Source organism: Atractosteus spatula, chromosome 26 (assembly GCF_055471065.1).
Source record: "Atractosteus spatula isolate fAtrSpa1 chromosome 26, fAtrSpa1.hap1, whole genome shotgun sequence".
NCBI lineage: Eukaryota > Metazoa > Chordata > Actinopteri > Semionotiformes > Lepisosteidae > Atractosteus > Atractosteus spatula.
This window is the reverse complement of record NC_142731.1, coordinates 3,564,754-3,586,414: the sequence shown is the minus strand read 5'-3', so window position 1 is coordinate 3,586,414 and position 21,661 is coordinate 3,564,754. Positions and strand designations below refer to the sequence as shown.

The window sequence follows — 21,661 nt, the reverse complement described above, 5'->3', positions numbered from 1 at the left end:
TATAGCAGCATTCTCTAGACAGCAGTGAACACTGCTATCCATAAAGATCAGGTCTTCTGTAGTTTTCAAGGTTCACTTCTTTAGCTTGGTTATTGCCAACACACTCTATTACACAGGACTGGGTAAATGACCTACTTGGCACTCCTCATGGTAATGACCACACTAGCTAGCTCTCTTCTGGACTCTGTGACCTATAGGAGACCATAATGCTTGCCAAACTGTGTCAAGACCCAAGTGTACTTCAAAAACTATCCAGTTTTACTGAAGATGCTATCAGGTCAATTAATTTTGCTTTGACCTTCTTCTAAACGTCTTTTAGGTCAATGAACTTCAGGTGTGGGCAAGGTAAATCTTTAAAAAAGTAAATGCAATGGATAAGAGAACTGTCATCTGGTGTCATCACCAATTTTGGTTTTAGATAACATATGTATAATATATACAGAAGAAGGCTGCAGCCAAAACGTTGTGTTTCTTTTCTTCTCTTTTCAGCAGGGAATAATTCATGGAGTCTGTGGCCTAAACTTCTGTCTTTAAGAGGCTCTGTAAGTAAGGACAGATGCTTTGTCAAAATCAATTTATTAAGGTAATATTTATGCTTTCTGCTGCAACATCTGATCAGCATCTGATAGGAAGCATGCCATTTCATGTCACCTCTATATTGAAAATGTCCTTCTCTGAGAGTTATGTGAAATCAAATATCCAAAGTCAGATATGGTGAAAATAGATAACATGTAGCGTTGTTTTTGTTTTGCTCATTTGAATTGTTTTTGGTGTTTGAGTATTGCTTCACATGCTATCATGAAAGAAACCAAGTTTCACTGATGAGTAGCAAGTATAAACTCTCTCATAAATTAGTTTTAAACAGTTATTAATGCTGTACACACCTGCATGGAGATTTTGACTTCCCATATTATCATTTAGTACATGATGGGGACTATGGATGATTATGTATAGGGGGTGTTTATTTTAACACACTTAAGTTTTATACTTTCAGAAGTGCACAGTTAATATGGTAGAAAATGGCATTTGGCAATATGAAAAACTGGGAAATGCAGACAATGCAAGTGTCTTACAGGAAACTGAAAGCCATGATTAAAGAGCAATATGACACTAGGTAGGATAACAGCTGTTATCTGGAAAGTCAGTATTGAATGGTTGAAATTATGAATGAACCTCACCACCGACAAAAAGAATGTTTAAATGTGATTAATTTTGGCAATACCCAGACTCAACTGTTCAGAGGGGCTTGTTTTGTGTTCTGTGAATTATTCTGAAGACAGTCATTGGGGATTCCTGGACAGTTACTTCCTTGTCTATTGTTCATGCTGACAACATGAACAAACTGATAAGTCAGTCATTATCAAAACGAAAGTAAAAACAAACAGAGAAAAAAGGAAAAAGGGAAAGGTCTCTTTCAAATTTATTTTGCACTACTTTATTCATTTTTGTTTAAACTTCACTAATAATTTGATGACAATAATAGTTATCATATAACTACAAAAAAAGTTGCATAAATAATTTAAATGAGAAAAAAAATAAATATAGAGTTCATTCTTTGTAACAAAAAATTTTGACAAAAGGTGAAGGAAACACTGACATTAGCCACTTTCATGGCTTATACAGACCTCACCAGTACAGTATGTACAAATTGGCTATACACAGTTATGGCAAACAACCAGTTTTAAATGGCAACTTATCCAACATGAAGAAATTCCAGTTGCTATTTCAACATTAAACTGAACCAGCACTGTTTGCAAAACAGAAAACAGGAAGCAATAAAAACAACAACGCAGACAATGTAAGGAAGTTTCTAATATTCCTCATTGCCTGAGAAAAGTCCTCGCACACTGCACAAAAGCTTGTCCACGCTGAGAAAAGTGGACGCAGTTGTATTGTCAAGACCACAGTAAAACAGAGAGGAAGTATCATCTCAATGTACAGCCGTTAGCTAAATTGGTACATTGAACATAGTACATTTAGACTTTTTTTGATCAAGGCAATGTTTAATGGAATGGTTTCTGTTGCATGCCTACTACATTGTAAAAATGATTCTTTGCCTTATCTCTCATGTAATGTCTTAATGCCAGATGTGGTTATTATATTTGTGTTTCCCATATTAATAGGCTAAGTACAATAACGGTGCTGTCCACAAAAGACGCTTATTTCTCCTTTATGTAAGGCAAAAAAGCTCAAATGGACATCACTGGACAGAAAAAATGCATTGAAATAATTTGGCAGTGCAACCATATCTCATTGGTTCAAAGGGGATTACCCACACCATGAAGGATTTAGTCTCAAACTCCCAAGAAAAGTATAAAGTAGAAGGTCTAGTTCAACAAACTTCATGTATATGATAAGTTTGCTAATGAGTGTGATTATTTTACAGCATGACTAAACAGTGTATGACAGGACTTCTAATGCACACAAACAAGGTCACATTATTATGTGACCGTTCAGTTAGAAATACCCTGTGGCCCACTGTCATCACTTAGTCTAGATTAGCAAGATCTCTCAAAAATTGTCCTGTGCAGGCCAGCGTCTCGCTGCTTGCAAAAACCCTTGAAAGCAACTGCCCTCACACTCCAAGATCAGTAAACTGTGCCCATATTTTAGACTCTCCACTGCATATATATGGGAGGATATTTCCCCACCAAGTCACTGTGCAGATACTATTTTTTGGTGACTAACAGGAATTCATTATGGCTAGAGGGAATGGCTTTTGATGACTCGTATCCCAAAGCAGGAATGTGATCATTTAGTAATTAAAACAAGTCACAGTTCAGCTCCATTCCATTCTGCACAGCTGCCTTCTGTGAGGCCTATGCCTCATTTTTCCTGTCTGCTGGTGTATATTCCCCCTCCTTCTAGACCCAGTTCTAGCAGCGCATAAGCTGGCGCAAGGGGGACTGCTGACAGGCCGACAGCAACACTGAAACAGGCCCAGAAGTGTGAAAGCCCAAGCCCTTTCCCTGCTCCTCCACACTGACAGGCACTCCACCCTACAGCACGGAAGCGCTTCTTGGAGTGTGTACAGGACGAGTGGTTTGGAAGGCCTCACTCTGCGGCCTGCAAACTGTGGATTTTTAAACGCAAAATGCCTGCAAATTAAGAAGTGCACAAGGCTAAGCCTTGAGGGTGTGTATCACAATATTCTAATAATGACACCAGAAATAAACACTTTGGTTTGGGGGTTACAGCCTACTTCATGCAAGCACGCGTTCTCAATAGTTAAAAAGACCTTTATGACCTTTTGTTGCATAAAGTTCAATTTTACCAGGGGTGGAAATTCTATCGGCTGCAGAGTCTCTTCCAATAAGACGCAGATTTTGCGTTCTCGAGCTCTTTCCATCAGAAAACCCGCTTCCTACCAGGGTGTCACCTCCCCCTCCTTCTGAACATTCCCACTGTCCACTCTTCCGATATAAATTATTAATACAACAGATCATGCTAATAAAAGTCTGAAGAACACTGGGAAAGTTTCTAGTGCATTGCAAACATGATGTACGTCACAGACGTCCAACACACTGCTTCCAGGTCCGTCCCTTTTTTGGGGGCGTACGTGGATCTCCACTTCTGTCCGCTGGCGATCAAGAGGGTATGTGTGATGCCAGCTTAGTAGGAGTTGCCGATTTCGGGGGTGTTGCTGGCCTTGCTGCGGTCCTGGGGCTGGCGAGTATGCTTCCTGTTGCGCCGTGGCCTGGCGGGGGCCTCCTTGGCCTCGGACTGGTTGTGATGGCGGGTGTAGCGCTTGCACTTGCAGGACGTCACGACGCGGATTTTGTAAGTCCGGCTCCTGCCGTTGGGGCACTGCAGCTGCACGCGCTGGGTGCGGGAGTGCGCCGGGACGCAGCGGTAGTCGGAGTTGCTGTGCCGCCACCACTTCCCACGGAGGATGGAGTTGGGCAGGAGGTGGGAGGGCACGCACTGTCCCGAGCAAACCAGCTCCTTCACTGGCTTGGCACTGCGGCAGGGCCCGTCGGTAATGTAGCGTGTGGAGCGCAGCTCTCTGCAGCTCAGCTCGGACGCTCCTGCAGCATTTAGAGACAAAACAAATGGTTACAAAAATGGCAAGAGTGAAGCAAAGAACTTTGAGAATATTTTTTTGTGCCAAATTTCCCATTGGCTTTTGCCAATCACGGCCTCCTAACAATCCCCATCTCTGAACTGGCTTCATCACTCTGTTCTCCTCCCCACTGAGAGCTGGTGTGTGGTGAGTGTAAGGGCGCACTATGGCTGCCGTCGCATCATCCAGGTGGGGCTGCACACTGGTGGAGGTGGAGGGGAGTCCCCATTACCTGTAAAGTGCTTTGAATGGAGTGTCCAGAACAGTGCTATTTAAGTGTAAAGAATCATTTTTTACCAGCAGGAGGCACCAGTAAAGGGTCTCACTCCAGCATAGGGTTGAGCTCTAGGCTGGACTGGCTACCAAGCGCTGATGGGTCTGTCCACTCACAGTACCGGTGGGTCAGTTCATGTGAAGAAATTTTAAACTGCAAATACCACATTTGGGTCAGCTGCATGCTTTTAAGATCAGGGTTGATTTTTAATCCCTGCCCGTCACTGTTTTCCCATATTTTATTATTAGTAACTGATAGACAGTTGTCTATTTACCTCAAATGTGTATGAGTATACTTTTGTTGCCTTCTTCAAATCAATTCTGAGCTACAGTGCTAAAAACAATTTCACCTTGGTCCCAGGTAGCAGTTAACAGAGATCACGGGCCACTTGTAAGCAATAAACATGTTTGGGTCCATACAAACTTGTTTTCATAGTACAATGCTTTAGAAACAGTACAACATGTTTTGTGCAAACAGCAACTTTAAAAATTAAGTGCAATGCCGCATTATCTAACAAAACTTCAGCAACCATGCAAAATCCAATCTGTGCAACTTCTTGTCCTTTCATCAGCGGAAGGTCTTTGGCAAAGAAAATTTTAGATTTGACACAGACTTAAGAATTTCCAAGTCAGCCAACAATTCAAGTCGTGCCAGTTTACTAGCCATACACAAATCAAGTGTGTAGTTTCTTAATCAGATGATTAGTGTAAAAATACATCATCTTGATTCAGTTTTCAGTGATTGTTATTGTTCTAGGCACATTACATTATTCCATCAATAATGATTTCTGGTATTCATTATACAAGCATAACGATATGACTTTGCAGAGGTATTTCTAAGCCTCAATGTCTGAAAGCAAAGTTGGCTTTGACAATTCAAAGGTTTTGCAATGGGAGTTTTTAAAAAAAGCAATTTGAAATACAATTGTCTGTCCGTGTTATTTAACGAAATTGTTTAAAAGGTGTTTTAAAGACTGTGAGATCTGCTATGATCCTCATTTCCATACTGACACCTAGGTGTATAACAGAGTAATGACACTCAATAAAGATCACATTACTGTCAGAATCCTCTCTATTGTAGGCTTCTTTGCAGAAAACCACAAAAGCTTTGTTTACAATGACCTCAAAACTTTCTGTGCTTCATGAACTTGATATTACACCTTTGTCACGCAAAAACACAAGGTTATCTTCCTTTATTCAACAAGGAAAGGCAGATGGGCGTGTCAGTCAGAACTTTGCACTCAGCAATGACCTCTTGCACAAATGCTCTGACAATCATATAATGCACTGACATTTACTGGATGAGACATTTATTTAGATTTATATATCAGATTACCGCATACTACATATTGTGTCCAATTATTGTGTCACAAAGAATGTTTCTCCAGATAATTTAGAAAACAGACATTGGTGCCAATTGCTTTTGATTTAAGACTGATTATGATTGGGGGATAAACAACAGCCTGTTCAGTTACAGAGTAGGCTAAACATTTTACACCACTCTCCATATTTTAAATACATCTGGAGAGAAGCCGGAATAGAATTGCAACAAGGTTACAGGCAAACCTTAGCTTTTACCTAAGTTCTATCTTAGGTATTACTGTTCTGTGGACAAATTCTCTTCTCATGATTCCCAAGCTTTTACTTAAGTGTGCTTTGGAAACTCCCTTTGGCCTCTTTGCCTTAGCATGTTATCCAATTTTTAAAATTACTTTAAATCCAATTTTTCCACTTTTACTCTAACTTAATTTTACTTTTCTTGTCTATCTATCCTTTCACGTAATTGAGATAATCTAATTTACAATTCTCCCTGCAGGAAGAAGACTCCACTGGTGGTAATAAGCTGGACCATCTCCGTCATTAAGGGTATTGAATGTTAAGAATGTCTACTTTCTTTATAAAGTGTTGATCAATTCTATCCATCCATTATCCATTTTCTAACTTTTTTTTTCTAGGGTCACAGATGAGCAGAGTCTAACCTGGCAAGCAATGGGTATGACAGGATACACCCTAGAGGGGACACTAGTTCACTGTAGGGCACACACACTCACACCAGAGACAACTTTCAAATTACCCCACCAGTATGTGTCTGGACTGTGAGCAAAAACCAGAGCACCTGGAGGAAACCCATGTGAACACAGAAAAGAACATATGAACTCCACACAGACAGCACCCAAGGAATTTAACCAAGGGTCCCAGAGCTGCAAAGCAGCAATGCTAACCACTGTACCACCATGCCAATGTTCCATTTGTCTCCCTTCAACTCCTGTACCCCCTCTAGAACATGCTGGTCCAATGTTGAACAGTACAGTACATATACAATATTTGCGAGATCGCCTTAGCAATAGCAATTGGTATTACACTAAAGCAATAAGGTCTTTATTTCTCAGATGTAAGGAAATCTTTATATTATCATGTGCAGAACAATAAGCTGTTTGTGGGATTTTAAGAGTCTCTTTATGGAAGAAGACTCTAACAAGAAATACACAGCTGCCTTAATAAGTCGTGTTTATATCTCACAGGTGGGAATCATTTTCAAACCCTCGTTCTGTTTAAATTGCAGTTTCTACCCTGAAGAAAAATTCAAGCATAGCCATTCAAACCGCTCTGGACCTTACTGCTGCAATTAAACAGCTCTGGAATAAAAATGGAATATGCCGACTTTGGTTCATTTAGGAATAAAGAACACCGCAAAGAAAACGAAAAGGGCTCCTGGAATCACTGCCCGTTTTCTAACTGCAACATGTATTATTGCTCAAAAAGGCAGATGTACTGAGAAGAGCTGTATTGTTTTAAATCATGCCTGAGACTCATGCCAAGACTGAGGTGACTAGAGAGGGCAGATGTTCCGATGCCAGTGGCAGCAGATTACAGTGCCATTTGGTTGCACTTTTAGTGTCAAAGTTTAAGATTCATGAAGCAGCTTGAGGAACAAATCAGCACATTAATAGATGAACACAGAAACCTCATTTACAGTACGAGTGTAACAGTGAAGTACTGCACGAGCAGAAAATTGACTAAATTGCTAACTTGCATCTCTGCTGGTCCATGCAATGTTTACTGTAGTATATTAAAATACACAAACCCTTTGTGTATTTGCTGTTGGCATGCTTTACGAATCAACAAAAATGACCTTTTTTTAGTTTTGTTTAAAGAGGTGAGTTATACAGTAAGTAAGTCCTTCTACATCAAGAGAGTCCAGTCCTGGTCCCCAGGACCCAAATAAATACTATATTATTTCAGCTGAGCTCCCAGGTACTTCATTGAACCTTTAACGGATGTACAGTAATTGGAACTCTTCAATTGCTCACACTTACTAAAGATGTAGAAGGTTGTATTTTAACTATTGTGTTTCATAAGCAAATTGACATCTCCTACTTTCTAGTACGAAATAAACTTTCACAGGTTCCAGTCAAACAACTTCTTAGTTTAGTTAAGAATTCAATTGAGAGCTCGGAGAATAGCTGGCAGGTATGGGGGGGTTCCAAAAGCAGAGCCGGGAGCCTAATTTAATTAGCGTAATACTAGAATTATTCCAGGATCATTTTACTGTAGGTTTCTACTCAGAAATAAATGCGAAACACGAATGTTACTGGCCCCGTTACGGCGAGAGAATGCCTCACAAATGAATACCAAAGATCAAAGGAATAAAACATGTTATACAGGATGTACTGTACATTTTGCCGTTCTTTTTTTTAAGGAGGTACACTACTTTTTGTAAGCGCTCAATACCATCAATGGCGTTCCGTCTGATAAGAGTGTTGGCATAGTTTTCCGTAGTGTTTGGTGAGTTGTACTTTCTCTGACCTGTCACATCCCCTGGTTCTGTTTGAGACAGGGTGCTTACATAAAGATGTGTCAATGCGTCTTCCCAACTTATATGCGGTACTTACCCTAGGTAAGGTGTGAGTATTGTCAAGATGGTTTATTATATAAACCAATGCATTACATGCATAGTAAAGGTATTTAACCGAGCAGGCAGAATCTATCAGCGACAAGGAGAATTAGATGCTTCAAATCAGAATTGGTACAGAGAAAAGCGCAGCGGTACAGGTGTTGCGCAACTGAGCGCGCCTAGTTATTCACAATTCCACAAGGAAAACTGAAAGAATATAAAATGGAGAATAGGTGTTGCAAGATTTTATAATGAAGGCTTCTTGAAGTACGACTCTCGTGTTTGAACAAATAATATCTGTTACCGTTTCCAATAATAACAACTATTTTTGATACTGGGTGTTGCGACAATGGGCTACAACAATCAGTAGTCAGAAATGTAATCTTCCTTCTACATGGGTTTTTTTTCTAAATCAGTCATAGTTAGCTTTGGAACACCTCTGAAAAATAATAATTTGACTCCTGAAATTGGATTCTTGGATAGCATTCCAAATAGTAGTACAGATCACCGCGACCCAATCAATTCTCCATCGAAACAAACATTTAACTTTTTGTGGGAAAAAAAGCCATTATTCTGTCCAAAGAAGTTGCAAATTAAGGCACACAGCTCTTCTTCGGACTAATTGGATGCTAGACCACGGATGCTGTTTTAACAGTATTGGTAACTTTAATGTTTCAATAACCTGTTCAGTGCCTCTAAGGTACCATCATTCTGGATAAACTCCTTACCATAACTGTGTGTGTTGGCAGACAAGGTCCTTCCGCCGTGCTTAGCCCGGTTCATCGTGTTATTGGTCTGCTGTTCGGGCTCTGGCTGCTGCGCGTCTTCAATGTACTCTGGGATGACTTCGGTTGCATCGTTTTTTAAGACCTTCCATGCTCGCGCAGCGGTGCAGCAGCCCTGCAGAAGCAGCAGCACGGCGCCCGAATACAACAGAGCTACAGACACCTGCATCGCGGCGAGCGGCAGTGCGGACAATCTGTGGTCTTCCAGGCGCGCTAGGGACGCGGACGTTAGAATTCCTGCCAGACATGAGGCGACGCAGCTCTTTAAGTACCCCCGGCTTTGCAAAAACCAGACAATTAAGCTCTTACACGAAGTGGGAGGGCTCCAGCCTCGCCAGTTCATTGAGAAACAGGGAGGGCGAAGGGGGCGCGTGGAAGGAGGTGTGCGCAACTTTTCAAAGGTTTTTTTTTTCTCTCTCCCCTGCACTCTTAAGCAGACGACTCTCATGTAGCAGGTCTTGGGAAAGAGGGGCAGGTTTATTAAGCTGTATCTGTTGCCGCCTTCTGTCTCGGTGACCCGAAGCCTTCTTTAACATGGTTAATAAAGCTATGCGTTCAAGCGCATTTAATGTGGACTGTGGAAAAATTCCTTTTCAGTAAGATATTTTAAACTCTGATATTAATTGTGTCTGCTTCATTGGCGTTTAAAAATTTCAACAACTTTTGAAGCTAAAAATGAACCATTTGTGTGCAGTGTGAATCTATCTCTGCCTAATGACGTTCAGAGTTCAAACTTTTATAAAAACATTCCTTTTATAAAAGTGAAATCAATTATTTAAAAAAAGACCATCAGAGACCGTTTTCTAAAGAAGGCTAGCTTCTTTAAGGTAGACAACTATTTTAACGTTTCTGCCAATCTTATATTGAAAGTTTCCGAATGTAATGTTTCATCTCTTAGTTTGATAATAACAGAACATTACAAATTGTTATATGTTTTAATTGAATTTGAATTGATTCCCATTATTATCAATTCAGGACAGCTGATATGAGAAGGGAAGTTAAACAACAGCAAATCAAACGATGCTTGAAGGTCAGAGGTATTATACAGCAACGGTGTTTGCGAAAGATCCCAGTGTCTAGACGTTTTTTGTTTTATACGGAGATTCTTCATAGTTTCACAGCTTCACAAATTCTGCGATTCTTGTTTGAACTGATATTTTTTGTATTCTGTCTGTAAACTGTGCGGTCACGTATTTTTACAAAAGACTTTTTCAAAATAAGTATATATATATCATCCACACTCAAGTCCCTAACTTCCCTAGGTTATATTGTGTTAACGACTGTAATGTAGGGATAGTACACTTTCAGTGATGAAACTTATTCTATGCATTCTATACCTTTGCTACTCCTTTGTGAAGCGCAGTGACTCCTTTATACAAGCACTGCCCTCTAGAGGAATTTAGAGAAGATTTGTTATAGATCAGCTGATCGTAATAAAACCCTTCGACTTTGGTTTTTATTTAAAAAGCATTTCAATCGTAGTAGTTCTGATTGAATGTTGCTCATCTCTTGAAAATATTATTAAAATACAGAATTCCTATCAGGTCTTTGAAACGAAAAGCGTCTAACTGAATTTTCAGATTTGTGCAACACGGCATTAAGAGCTGCCTGCACAACGTTTTATTGTTATTTAAGAAGATACAGACAAACCCAAATAATGTGACTGTGGAATAAGAAACATCTGAAACATCTTTATTCAGCCAGACTTTAACCAGCTTGGCTTGAGGGACATCTGTCTGACCATCTGGACAAGGAAGTTGTGACACCAGCTTTTTAAACCTAAAGGTTACTGTATTACTAGTGGGGTTGGGGGGTGTTTTAGAGTTGGAGATAGTGATGTAGAAGCTGTGGCTTCTTTTCATCCCAAATATTAGTTATCTTCTTTCAGATGTGTCCTTACTGCACCTTTTTAAACACACCTGCAGTATTTTCAGACTGGCACTCTTCATGATGAAACTGCAGCACAATTAGGGCAGAGATCCCATTTGATATTGAGCAACTCAGTTCCAGGTATCTTCATATTAAATGAATTCATTTGTGAAATCATCAATCAAACCACAGTCTGCTGCCTTTAAAAACAATAATATTTAATGTAATAGTTTTCTTGTTTATTTTAACAGATGCTAATACTGTACACATTGCAAAAGTACAAAATTATTGTTAGAATGTGGTCAGTTTGCCCCATAAAAGTAGTAATTTAGTCTCAAAATAATAATTTGTAATAGTTATGTGCACGATTATAGGTTTGAAAAGGGTGTAGCTGTCAGTGCCTCATCATTCAGACATGTCAACACAATTTTGAAAAACTATTACAAATAATACCGCTGGATGTTCCCATTACTCCCTGCATTTATTTCATGATACTTTTTGGTATTCTGTCTGGTTAGTTTGCTTGTGGCACTACTAAGTATTGGCTTTACTAACACCTAACTGTGACGTTTTGGCACAGCTGTCAGCAAATGCAGGAGAAGGCATTATAAATTAAATTCTTTAAAAGCCACTGTTTACAAAATTCTTAGAAGTTCTCCTGACTCACATTGAGACAGAAAGTTATAGGAGGACACAAAATACATTTAACCAATGGTTAAGCTTGAACAGATTTGGTACACATTAAGGCGGAACGAGAGCAAGATAAAAACATAATAGCTAAAAGAACAATCAGACATCAGGACAATGTAGCAAGATCACAGGTATTTATTTGCTTTATGATTGTGATTCTATACATTTAGCAACTTCACAATAATGTTAAATTGAAAGTTAATATATGAGAAAGTATGAGAAAAAGACGCATTTTGGAACAGGTGCTTTTCTCAACACAGTCATAAAGGCAGCCAGACATAAATTTCACCCTGACCTGAGATGGAATTCTGAATGGTGAAACTCTGGGTGCAGAAGAGCAAAACTGAATCTTAGAGAGGTAAACATAATACATTTACCAGAGATAAGAGAGGGAGCTGCTTTTGGACACGACCTTTTAAAAATGCTGTGGGATTATATGTTTTTAGTTAGTCTTAACCAGCCTTGCTCTCTTCATCTGTATTTTGATGAAACGCTTGGGACACAGAGGGTAATACCAGCCCTTTCAGTTCTCTGAAAGGCTGCTGTTTTAATGAAAGGCTGGGTTTCATTTTGAACGTGTAAAATCAAAATGTCCAGGTGGGTTCTAAGCCCTCTGGCCTTTTTAATGAACTTATTTGCCTGACACGTTTATTCACGGCAATTGGCATTACACGTTTACAGCTGTGCATTACAGTTTACTGAAGCACGCTGAATAAAATACCTTGCTTGAGGGCTCGAAAGCAGCTGCCACGCCCCGAATCTGGGCCCACAATCTCCCAGTTAAGAGTCCAGAGCCCTAACCACTACTCTGCACTGCTGCCTGTGGTAAGGAAATTGATTCTCACAAAGCAGTCATTTTATGCTTGCGTTTAGGCTGATTTAACCTTAGTAGGAGATTTACTGTCAGACCTCACAAGCCAATGGCCCATATGCAAACCACCAGGGCTTTCGAAAGCATCTCTCTATAACCGGCGGGCCACAGGTGCTATACATAGTGATACAGTAATTACCGAGCAAATTATTTTCTGCAAATGTGGACACTGTGCTTGGCTTTGACAACATATTTTCACATGCTGGCAGCTGGCAAGAGCACTGCTTTCTTTTCACGTTCTGAAACTGAACGACCACTGAAAAATATAATTAGGAAATGCACAAACATTTGGTCACGAGAAATAAAAAGATATGGACAACATGTGCATAAGCTGAGGGTAAAAAAAAAGGTCGATATTAAATATTTTTCTAGACAGTGCTCTGCTTTTTGTTTTGCAGGTTTTTGGTATTTTTGTCTTCTCCAGAGCACCGTTTTTGAAATAATGGTATGTAAACCGTTTCCACTATGACGTTGTCTCATACTGTACCTTGAATACAGCGCTTCTTTAACTGTGATCCTCGTCTTCATCCTCTTTTTGCGGTCGTACATACTTGTTATATTTTTTATTTTTTTAAATGTTTTCTCAAACCAGTTAAAAAACGAAGGATGCTTTCGTTTGAGACTGGAATCGGCTCCTTCGTTTTTTGGTCATTTAGGACCAGCAATTATTTTTCATTTTGACTTTCCCCTTCCGGTTTGGAATCATCAGCTGTTAACCACCTCTCATCACTGTCACAACCCTTGCAGCAGAAAGAGAGGAGCTGTGGACAAAACAAATTCTGTCACGTTGCTAGCGTTTTGCAAGATGCCGACATATCACAGCGGCCACAGTGTCCATGGTGGAGTTAGTGCAGATTAAAATGCTCTGATGGTACATCCAAGGGAGTCCCACACATGCTTTCCTATCACTTGAAATCGGTATCAATTGCAAATCAAATATCCATTCATTTATATGGACTTCATAAAGAATATTTGGGAGAATAACGATCCCCAGTTCCCACCAATCATTTACACTAGAGTATAAATAATGAGAATTTCTGGGTCTCAGCATAGTTACTGTTTTAAAAGCCCTCCACCACACCTCCATCTTCAACACAGCTGCTTCTTGGTTTACTGGGGGAGTTCCATCCAGTTTCTAACTACTTTATCCAATATAGTGTTGTGGGGGAGCCATAGCCTATCCCAGCAGGCAGTGGGTGCAAGACAGGATACACGGGCTACACACTGGACACACTGGCCAGTCTATCATAGGGCAGACTCACAGGGAAGACACAGACATGCACACACTGACAAGAGGACCAGTTTTCCCAGAATCCGATTAATCTGTGGTGTACTGTGGTGTAAAAGACTGTATATATTTGCCCAAGCAGAAAGAGTATAAATAGATCATGAAAGAACCCAATTCCTGCAAAGAAAATGCTTCAGCTGCTAAACATGCAGGAATGCATATTGTTCTCAATCTGATGAATGGTTTTGGAAATGTTTCGTGCAGCTTTTGTTGTGGGTCCAAAAATACCAAAGAACGAGAATGTAAAAATAACTCTCACTTTAAATTATGGTCCAAAATAAGCTAATTATGAACAGAAATAACAATAAAGGCCACATTCTAACCTGCCAGGGAAATTGGTGCATTGATCAACGCTGACAAGACACACATACTTCTTCATTTGTAAGTTTCTAGGGATTTCAGGCATAATAATATCGTTCTGTTTGTCTTTGGTGGGGTGCGGTATATTTCAGCGAACACTTTGCAAAATTTGTTGACATTTAAAAAGTTTAATGAGTGAATCGTGGGAAACAAGAGCCCTGGAAAAAGAAAAAACGGTCACCAGCTTATATTCTATATTATATCTCAGAGGCCTTTGGCAACAGGTACATCAATATTCCACCACATTTCCATGTCTAAAGAGAGGTACTAAGACTTGACTGGCTCCCTTCAAGAATTGGTTAGATGAATACTTTGGGTGAATTAGCACCTGGTAAATACTGTATGCAAAATGGGTGGGTGAAATGATCTCCACTCAAATTATTTCTACTTTTCTTAACTATTTCAATTAACATCAAATGGGACCAATTCATTTTACTTTGACAAATACAATTACATATAGTAAATGTTGAGGCTTGTACTGTATATACAGTAGTTTGTGTTTGTTACCTTTCTTATATTCTACTAGTTAATTCTGTTAGAATAATTCTTCTTTTATTTTGGCTGTTTGTTCTATCTGTTTTTAGCTGAGTTTTGATCAATGCCTTTTCAGAACAGTATTTTATTTTCTTTGTTTTGATTAACTAATTCTAACAGAAAATAAAATAAATTGTTTCACTGTAGTTATTACCCTGGTCACTATGTTGAACACAGCTTAACAAAGTTAATGTTTGTTCAGCTGTGAAACAAGAATGCAGTTATACAAAAAAAATATCTATTCTTCCTCCTATTATTATTAAATAATGATAATTATAATAATTACACTTATATTTCTGGACACTCCACTCAAAGCGCTTTACAGGTAATGGGGACTTCCCTCCACCACCACCAGTGTGCAGCATCCACTTAAAGCCACCTTCCAGTTTGTTTTGTAACTACAAATCCAGCTTTTACATTAAAAATGCATTCACTGAACTATCCTTACTCTGTCTGCTTCCAAAAATGCAGAAAACACTACACTTCCATTTAAGAAAGCCTTTCAGAAGAAAAATACAAATACTCGTTCTTAAGGTAAGAGTTATCTTCTTAAGTGTGTTGTAAGTACGTGTATCACTCCAGACCAAAACCACCTACTATCTACCAGCTATGTTCTGTCAGAACCTGTTGCCTACCTTAAATGACATAACCAACCCAATCAATAGCATGTTACTGCAACCAGACAATTCATTATAAGAATACTGTACCTGTATGACATATAGCTTTTTCATTGGACAGACAAGGTACAGAAACTTCAAAAACTATACTACATGTGCAGTTAAACAAATTGCATGTGCTGTTAAACAAATCGACATGGATAATTTAGAAAATATAACAAGTCTTAACCACTTTCTGATGAGGTTCTGCATGTGCTTTTGAAATCAGCATTCCAAATTCACTCCTCAGCCACTGTTCTCATTGGTTAGGCCTGCAATATTTCTGATCAGACACAAGAGCCAGTTTGTTGTTTTATGTATTTTAATGTAAATATACGTATTGAGACAGGATGGCTAACTCATATTTCTGAGCTAGGTTAGTAGAAATATACCCTAAAAATAAATATTCATACCATACTATATTCATATCATACCAGAGGATGAATGATAGACCTACTGTAATTCACTGAGAACACGGTGAAACTAATTTTGGAACTTTGAAATTGTGAAACATTAATCAGCTTTAATTTTGTTTGTCTGCCTTTCTTAGTGCCCTGGGGACAGACAACAGGATGAAGACTTACTTACACCCACACACTGTGGTGCACAATTATAGTCAAGTGTCTTGCTGCCCATAAGACATGTGCTGAACCCACAGGGTCTCCCACACATTTAGCTGACGTCTGATTTGGAATAAAGTCTCTGGAAATAGTGCCAGACGGTTGGTAGACAAACTGTTTTTGTTTTTTTATAAAAAAGAGATATAAGATGGTATTTTAAGAAAAAAGGAGCCCTTAACTTTTATTTCTTTCTGGCATGTGTGCATTGGAAGTCTATGCATGAAGAACACTCTTCATTACAATACAGCCAAAATGTAATATAACTGCTCAAAAAGATTAATATTAAGATGAGGTTGTTTTCGTAATCAACACATGTTGTGTGATTATAACTACAGCTTGTAGTGATTCTGGGATGTTGAATCAGTGTATCCTGTATGAAGTCCTAAAGAAATCAACAAAGTTTGAGTGTAACAGCATCTAAAGCAAACTGTGCACTTGAGGAACAAGAAACTGCCAACTGTTGTTAGTAAGACAGGATTGTGGCGCAGTGGAATTAAAGATCCCTGTCAGCAAGGATCTGTGCCATCATGGTCACATCATCACAAATAATTCCCTTCTGCAGGAAACCCGGCACCCCAGAAAGACAGGACTAATGGGTTATTGTGGGGAGAAATACAGTAGGTGTAATGTTATGATAATTAAATTAAACATGCTAGCACTCTCTTATACCTATTGAAAACCTCTCTTGACTACCATTAGAATGTGTTGCTGAAAAAGGCCTGGCTGCACGATATCTCAGGATCTGAAGAGATCTGACTTGCTAAGAAGTGACAGGAATTTTTGGAATTAGGCCGAAGTCAGTCTAGCCATCTTCTATCTTTAACTTGTTACTTATATACTGTGTAGATAAACAGGTGCAGCATTTCATTTTAAAACTTTCAAAAGTCTCACATCTTCTTTTGGGTTCTTTGCTTTTTTGGTCTTTCCTTCAATTTTTGAAATTCTATCCGTGGTATTTTCCACAGAGGGAAAAAAAAAGTCTTCGCACAAAACATCATTTTGATATGGACACACAACTGTGTTCGTTTCCTGTGAGTGGACTTTCATCACATTGCTCTGAATGCGTGTGATGACGGACTCACCCAGCCTAGTCCCTGCCGGGTTAAGTCACCTTGTCGAGCTGCTCTGTGAGCAGGACAAGGCTGGAGGCTTGCTGGCTCTGACTTTGCTCACAGAAGTCGTTATCATTCACACTCTACAGTGCTTGCCTCTGTAGTACAGAGACATGACATTGGCCCACGCACTTTATAATACCTACTGTATTCTTTCTCATCTCAAATGTCCGTTTCTTCCTCAATGCTCAGTGTGTATTCAGACAAATGACAAATTGCTAGATTATTATTATATCCATCCATTTTCTAACCACTTTATCCAATACCACACAGCCTACTACACAGTACAGCCTGGCAAGCAGAGGGCATTAGGCAGGATACACCCTGGATGGGTCATTGGTATATCACCGGGCACACACTGTATACTCACACCAGGGACAATGTTCCCAGAAGTCAATATGAGTTTGGAGTGTGGGAGCAAACCTGAGCACCAGGAAGAAACACAGATGATCACAGGGAGAACATACAAACTCCACACAGACAGCACCTCAGGCATTGATCCCAGTGCCAGCGCTGTGAGTTCGCAATGTTAACCACTATGCCATCATGCTGCCCTATATATAATGTTGTGAGAAAAATAGAAAGCATCCCAATAAGAAAGAGATGTATTCCCAAGTCCCTCCTGGAGTTTTATATGAAAATTCCCTTGGGCTCAATAGCCCAGTTGGATACTGAAGAGCACGGCGTCCCACTATATTCTTCCTGACATGACAGTTTCTTAATAAACATCAGCCTGCCTGGCACGGCTCACAATAACGACACAAATTGTAAAACAACAGAGTAGCGAGATGAAACGAGCACCACTACTTTGGGATCAGCAGTTTGGAAGAGGATCTGAAGCCTCGAATTGAACAAATTCTCTCCAATGTTTCACAATAATTAGCACTGCGCCGCAGATGTGTGTTTCTTTTATTTGTGCTTTGCATGGAATATGAAGGGGGAAAAAGTTTCATGTGCTTTTGATTTGACAAAGTCATTAAAAAATACATGAAAAGAACTGTTAAAAATAGAGACCTTGTGTTGAAGAGACAGCAGTTGCTCTTTACAGCTAAACAGAATAAGACGACTGACAATCTCTACAATGGACAGGAAGGTTTCTTTGGGTGATAGGAACTATATTTCATCATATCCATCGGTGTCAGTGATCATAGCCATGCATGTCTGGGTTAAGAATAAAATACAGCAAAAGCAAAAATGTACTTATAAAATTAGAAGAGAAATTTCACAAGAAAATCAACTGCCTTCGTAATAGGCAGAGCAAGAGGGTACCACTGAGAATTTCAGTACGCTCTAAAAGAACATGAGAGGATTGTAAATGAGAAGAGGCCATTTGATCCATGTTGCTTTTTTGATTGCTATGTGCTTTTGAATCCAAGGATCACACACTGCTGTATGTGTAAAGTTTCCAGCGAATCGGCTTCATTATTGCAGCCCGGCACCCAGGCATTTCTGTGTCACAACGTGATGCCTGCTCTCCGCTCCTTCATTCATTTCCCCATAGGAACTGAGATGACTTCGTCAAAACCTTTTAGGTTTTTAAATACACGCATCAGGTCCCCTCATAACCTACTCTGTTCAAGAGTGAAGCAATTAAATTCCTTCTCATTATAGATTATTATGGATGGATGGATATTATAATCTCTGCTTCTCTCACTGTTGTTGCTTGACCAAAGAAGCAAGTTGATTAGACAGGAAATGCTGTTCATAACAGCATTATGACTATCCTGAATAAGACTATTAGCATACATACAGACATTTCTATCAGTTTAATTTTAATGAATCCCACCACAGCTTTACATATTACACACATAAGACTTGCTAGGACTCTACACTTCTGTTTCTTAATTTGGTTTTCCATTTGCAGATGGTTACAAATATTTACAGTTCTATATCTGCTGGGCACAACTGCTGTTTCCAGTGAGTCCTGAAAGATTGTAGTTATTGGTTAATGAATAACATCCCTATTGAGAACAATGATTTATTTGTTTTAAGTTTTCTTAGTTGTTTGCCTAAGATTGCACAAAACTGAGCACTTTCCTGTTTTCACATGAGGCTTGTTATCAGTATCTTCCCTAGTGGCCATCTATGTAAAAGAATTATTCAAAAGATTTGCCATTGTCTTTGTATTGTGTACATTTTCTTCATTATCTCTAAAGGTCTTTACCTCATCCTTCAGTGATGATGGCTCACTTAACACAACACATTAATATTACATATTAATTATTACATAATATTACATATTAATATAACACAAAGTATTAATATCTTTTGTTGCTTTAATACATCATATTAACAAACAGTATTTTGTTAAAGGTCAGACTTCATGTCCTTTTTAGACTGACCAGGGTTTTTTTTTAATCCTTAAAGCTGAATTACTGGCATATATATATGCCTAAATCATCTTATTATTTAATTACTCCATCTATGATTTTCTCCGCAAAGGAAATTAATACGTCAAATAAACTGAAAATACTACAACTACATCACTGTGGCACAGCTCAATATGTACACTTCTTCTAGGGTTCATCACTTTGCCTTTCTGAAAAAGCACATGTAAACTACCTACGCTGTTTGCCAAGAGGAACACAATCTACAATATCTAAATCCTGTGGTCACCAACCATTCCATGCAATAGCCAAAGTTTTTCAAAAACTAACAGGTCTGTAGAGAGAGGCAGGGTACCACTCCATGCATTTTGCAGTCCTTCTGGAAAAAAACACAAGGCATGAAGAAGCCCTGGGTTCTCACCTAGTGTGCGGTTTCTGACACATGCTCTAAACCATTCTGAACAGCACAGGAAAAATGGGTGTTGCACCAAGTGTGAAAGTTTCTGAATAACACCTTTCTGTTTCCTCCTTGCTTTCCAGGGAGTTAAAGCATGCAAAAGCCTTTAGTGCCATAGTGAGCAAGGATCTGATAGTAGATCAGATCAGACCTAGTCACAACAATAAGCCTCCCCAGTGTGGTGCAGTGGCTGAGTTAGAATGTTGTAAGGGTAGTGCTTAAATCTGCACTCAAGATTCCTTTAAAATGGGGAGTAATAAACTGGATAGAGCTTAATTAAGAGATCGCTGAATATCTTTATTTGCAATCTTGATTCCTTTAAAATGGGGTGTAATAAACTCAGGGGCAAAGTAAAGACTGTAACCAAAACCCTATTCCTTATCCTTTCACAGGAAGCAATATAATTTACTGAACTCTATACCCCTAGATAATGTATCAGGAAACAAATACACCCATCACAGACATGTAAGGCAAAATAGCTTCCTTATCAGTACCTGTAGTGTGAATTTAACAATTCAGAAACTTTTGTATGAGCTTCAAAGGTAGTGAACGGCAGAAATAAAATCAGGAAGCATAATTCTGGCTGCAAAGAGCTACATTCATTTTATGCAGAGTTGTATTCACTGTTGATGGCCTCACTTAAAAGAAACAGATATCTAATCTCAACATCTCATGGGTTTGATGAGACAGTATTACAGCTGTAATCCCCAAAGAAAGTATACTCTAATATTTCAGCAGGGCAGTATACATAATGTATACTGTACATACCTACATATAATTTGAAACAATAATTCTTTTATCATAAATAAAAAGAAGGAAAAACATTTCCAGACCAGTTTCAGCTGAGACTCATCAGTGCAATTGGTTGTTCTTTTGTTCATTAAGTCAACTGGCAGCTCCTGTCATTGTTAATACAGTATAACTAAAATATTATAACTAATCGATGTAATGATTGACATCACATAAATGCAGGAAGAGAAAGTGTTAGATACTCATAAGGATATGCTGATTTCTAATAGAATGAGATGCCATACTAAATGATAATCAAGTCAGTAAATTGTATACAGTACATAGAAGAATATCGAAATATAATATCACAATAAGGGACGTACAGTAAAGTGACTGACCCTCAGTTAAAATGTGATGGTGTTTGTCTCCCCCAAGTGTACAAGAAAGGTACTAGTGTGGTTATGACATTAAGAACGGTTTAAAGCTCTCACGCCTTCGAATATCTCATTGTAATGTGACATTAGGTTGACATACTGTACTCATGATATTTACTTTAAAAAAAAAGATTTCCTTTGTGATTGTATTTCACCCAGATATTTTGAATGTATTGCCTCTAAGACTTTATATCCTTATAAGTCTTTCTGAAAATTTCAGATCACCGAACATTGTGAACCCATGTTTTGGAGTGTGTTTAAAAAATAATGAGCTGCGTGAACTCTTTTATAGTCATATGCCTCTTTCTCAAGAAAGAAGAGTGGAAGTGGACATCAGGAACCAGAGAGAGGAGTGGATTGGCTAAACGATAGTTTTCTCTCGCGCAAAGGTGGATGCTCTCACGAGTGAGAAACTAAGAGAACTGCTTCGTAATTTGAAACCATACATTTTCTCCATATTATTTATAGACCATGCCAGATCAAAGATAAAAGTAGGTGCCCGTTGATATTTATGCTTGACTTAACAATTGTAGAAAATTTGCCAAGATGTGTGAAACAAAGAGTAAATATAGTATAGGAACAAGTTTTCTTTCATGCTTGAAAGAGAAGAAAAGAAACACAAAGTTTCAGCTGTGGAGCCTTCTATGGGTGTCGAAAATATAGTATGTACACAAACAAAAAGGAAAGACAGTCACACA

The 21,661-nt window shown here is 38.8% G+C and overlaps 1 protein-coding gene across 1 annotated transcript; it reads right to left on the bottom strand.

Annotated features, from left to right (window-relative positions):
* Window positions 1–1,411: 1,411 nt before the first annotated feature.
* On the bottom strand, window positions 1,412–9,461 carry sost (sclerostin). The gene is made up of 2 exons (XM_088906439.1): window positions 8,960–9,461; window positions 1,412–4,028 (listed from the first exon to the last, which is right to left on the bottom strand). Exons 1-2 carry the CDS (start codon window positions 9,357–9,359, stop codon window positions 3,613–3,615), a joined length of 816 nt encoding a protein of 271 aa, XP_088762565.1. The 5' UTR covers window positions 9,360–9,461; the 3' UTR covers window positions 1,412–3,612.
* Between the last annotated feature and the right edge of the window lie 12,200 nt (window positions 9,462–21,661).